This window comes from Ambystoma mexicanum, chromosome 2p, assembly GCF_040938575.1.
Source record: "Ambystoma mexicanum isolate Mex_15411 chromosome 2p, UKY_AmexF1_1, whole genome shotgun sequence".
Taxonomy (NCBI): Eukaryota; Metazoa; Chordata; class Amphibia; order Caudata; family Ambystomatidae; genus Ambystoma; species Ambystoma mexicanum.
This window is the reverse complement of record NC_090923.1, coordinates 666,026,336-666,030,131: the sequence shown is the minus strand read 5'-3', so window position 1 is coordinate 666,030,131 and position 3,796 is coordinate 666,026,336. Positions and strand designations below refer to the sequence as shown.

Below are 3,796 nucleotides of genomic sequence, written 5' to 3'. Positions count from 1 at the left end.
ACCCACAAACTGCCACTTGTAATCAGGTGGTATTACCGCTTGAGGTAATACCTCCAGCAGTAATACAACCTGACCAAGTGGCGATATCAGTAATTTACCGCCAGAATACCGGCAAACTCAGAATGAGCCCCATTGTGTTGTAGTTACCTCAGGCTGTTAAGGAGAGTGTAGTAGTTAATTTCACCTTGTGTTTAAATGTGCTCTATTGAAAGTCTTTAAATAAATGAAATTCAGATCATAAACTACATTGATATAAACACTAAACTGAATTAGCTTTGCTTATTTCCCTGGGTGCAGACATGGATATGAAGGCATTGATCCTGGCCATGGCAGCCCTGACCATTCTCACCACAGAGGCCTTCCCCAGGAGGCCTCATGCAAAGTGCCGCATCTCCCAGTACAAGACCCTCCTCCCGTCCCAGCTCAGAGCCGTGCAGGAATTAAGGGACAAATACGTACGTGGATCTACGAGTTGGCACACAAAGCCAGTCTGCCTCACTGCGGGGGTTGCGCCCATTAATACCTGCTCACAGTAAGGCAGGAAGATCTGAACTATCAAATCATTCTAAACACTGTGCACCACCAGTAGCAAGCACCCTTCCAAGAGCAAGAACCTAGATTAAGCTGTCAATCACTGTGCTACAGCCAATCAGCTATAAGCTAAGAGAATAGCACACTCAGTGCATATCCTAAAGATAATAATGAGAGCAGCTCAGAGGTCTCCAGAGGCCTCTCGGTGTGAGATTATTCTAGGGGTGTGAGGAAATGTACAGGCATTATAGATTCCTCTTCAGGCGCTGGGAGATTTGCAGGCTTGGATAGATCCTACATGCATGGGACATGCCTTGTCACGGTGCACGACACTAGAAGCATGGAGCATGTCCCTGAGTGTGAAGATATCCTATAAGTCACAAGAGGTTATGATATCAGGGAAACGACACATGGTGACCCAGAGGGAGCATCCGCTGGAGACATCTCTTCCAATCCCAGCTCTGCTCTTAGCCGGGTGTCTGAAATCCTCTCCAGGCTGCTGAAAAGTGCTCTTTCTAACATCTCTGCCTTTTGCCCCAGGAGGAGACGTTGCTGTCACAGATCCAGAGATGCTCTGTGAAGCTCCTGCAGCAGAGACCGTCTGTGCTCCATTTTACGGTAAGGAAAACCCGAGACATATGAAACCTGGGAACCCGATCCATTAATCTAGGAAACGCCCCCTTCAGCTCACCTCACCCTAACGCTGTGTGTTCTCCTTTTAGAGAGATCTCAACACAGCCCTAGATCTCTGAAAGTCTCTCATCTCAGTTATACTCTTCAGCAGTAGTGAGATCTCTCAGCCCATAGGGCCACTCATACCAGGCACTGACCTCCAAGGCTCATGTAAATGTGTGGGGAACGCAAGTCTTCTCTGTTTCCCTTGGGATGTTACTGTGATCACAGCTCTGTTCCTCCTCTCTTTAAGGTCCAAGACAGGATCATCTTGGTTGAGGAGAAGGTGGCACTGGCTGTGCAAGTCTTGAAGAACTTCAGCGATCCAGAGCTTTCCAAGTATGTGTCCAAACCCCTGGAGACGCTGGTCGCCATCAAAGAGGACCTGAGACACTGTGTACGTATTGGCCCCAGACTAACCAGAGACTGTGTGTGCTGAGCAAGACCCTGTCTACGTTCTGAACATATGCATGCTAAACATACTGACCCTTTGCATAGGTGTTAAGAAGCAATTAGATTTCTAGAGCATGCACCTGCACCCAACAGTGCCCCATACATGGCATAACAGTGACACTGATACATGTGTTTCTATGGCAAACTCCACACAAATGAACATCCACCACCTCAGCAGTAAGAACATAAGAGTATCAGGTGGTGCTGAGAAGGCACCAGAACTTCCAAAATCAACTTTCTTTCCTCCATTTTCTTTTAGCACAGCTCTAGAACACACGTGAGCCGGCCCTCCCCACGCCTGGACATCTGGCTGCAGAAATTCAACAAAGAAAAAGAGATGGTAAGAGAGTGGGAACCCAATATCACATGATGAGCTTAAAGGGCAGTAATGAGGTCCAGAATCAATACGGCGGGCATAAAGGACAGCAGGTGCCCTATAGACATATGGTGCCCACCGGGCAGAGTAATGAGCAGGAGGATTGAGGAATGACATCACAAGCATCGAGGAGGCCGCTCTAAGTGTGTAACTTGCCCCTTTTGTCCCCTCCAGGAATCCCAGCAGTGCCTCCAGGAGACTGTGATCCTCAATCTCTTCCAGATCCTGAACGAGGACGTCAAGTGTGCCGCGTACATGGAGGAGTGTGACAAACTGCAGCAACATCAGGCCGGGCCCACATGGTTCACAGCAGCCAATCAGAAGCAAGAATGACAGCAGTGGCCCAATCCTTTACCTTAGAGGATCTCTACAGCTTTCATACTCCACTGGAACCAGTGACACTGTGACAAATGTTACACCAAGACCCGTTATCACAGACTCCAGCCTACTTCTCAACGCCTTCACTACAGAGACACCATATACATAACGATGATTTCCATCACTTCCGGCTTTCAGGAGACTCAGAAAGACTGAGCTGTGCACTCACTGGAGAAGTAGCTGTCCATCATCACGGGCTAGGCCCTGCTCCCTCCACTGCCATGCATGGCGCGGCATTGTATTTACCACATATACTGTGGCTCAGGCGGAGCTCTGTGGCACTTATGTCTCACTTATAGGTCATAAGGTCAGCAAAGCTTGCTCATTCAAAGGGCACAGGGGCGCGCCCTCCACTCAGGGAGCCTGGCACAGCCGGGGCACATGCATTCTCCAGCGGAAGCAGTGGTGATGTGAGGCTGCTCAAATGCTGAAAGATGCTATGACTCGTAATCCACATTTCAACTGATCCAGCGCAATATTAATATGTGTTATTTATTGTTCATTATTTTGCATCCCTAAGCAAACAGCTATATGCATTGACCCATTTCGAATGGGTCCTTTTGGTTTTCAAAGAACTATTGTTTAATGATTATTTAATTAATATTTATTTATTTAATCGATATTTTAACATTGCCTTTTGTCTTATTCTTAGCAATTTGACCAGAGTACTATGGGCCTAATTTACAAAATGTTTTAACACTGGAAAGTCCCATTGAAAACCTTTTTGTAAATCAGGCCGTAGGTTAGTAACACACAGGGGAGGACTGCGTGCAGTACCTCATGTGTCCTGTGAAGTCGGGGACAGCAGTGACTGAAACATGGAGTTCCTATTTTGCAAGGAACCCGGCTGTATTGTAGGGTGATGGGTCAGAGAAGGGAGAGTCCTGTGGGAGAACATCTCAGGAAACCTGCTTCTCAGTGATGCAGTGCACTGCATTTAGCAGCAGGAGACACTCTCTGTATGTATTTCATAAAAAAATTGTTGAAGTCAGTATTGATGTCTCTGAACCCTGAAAATTGACATTCTTTCCTATTTCCGAACTCCGTGGGAATCAGATTCATGGTTTTTGACCTTGTGTACTGCTTATTTATTTTCAAAATGCAAAATGAACAAATGATACCTGTGTTTTATTAAAAGCCACCCTGGCATTGTTTTTACAAGGCTGAAGTCTACCTGTCATTCATTAAGATAAGCACAATTGACTGTGCATGTCCAGACCACCCAGCTTGTGATTTAATATAGAGTGTGGCATCCAGTGTGCACGTTTTCCATAGATACTTAACCCATTCCATTCCATTCCTGGACATCTCTGTCAATGTCAGGAGCTATCTTTGTTCTCCTTCAAAAAGAAAATGTTGTGAAGTGGACCGGTGGCACGTGGCACT

The 3,796-nt window shown here is 46.5% G+C and overlaps 1 protein-coding gene across 1 annotated transcript; it reads left to right on the top strand.

The window, feature by feature from the left end:
• Positions 1–299: 299 nt before the first annotated feature.
• LOC138567778 (interferon lambda-3-like) lies at positions 300–2,365 on the top strand. Its single transcript, XM_069646270.1, has 5 exons — positions 300–455; positions 1,072–1,149; positions 1,457–1,600; positions 1,916–1,996; positions 2,207–2,365. The coding sequence occupies exons 1-5, from the start codon at positions 300–302 to the stop codon at positions 2,363–2,365; spliced, it is 618 nt and encodes a 205-aa protein (XP_069502371.1).
• The last annotated feature ends 1,431 nt before the right edge of the window (positions 2,366–3,796 follow it).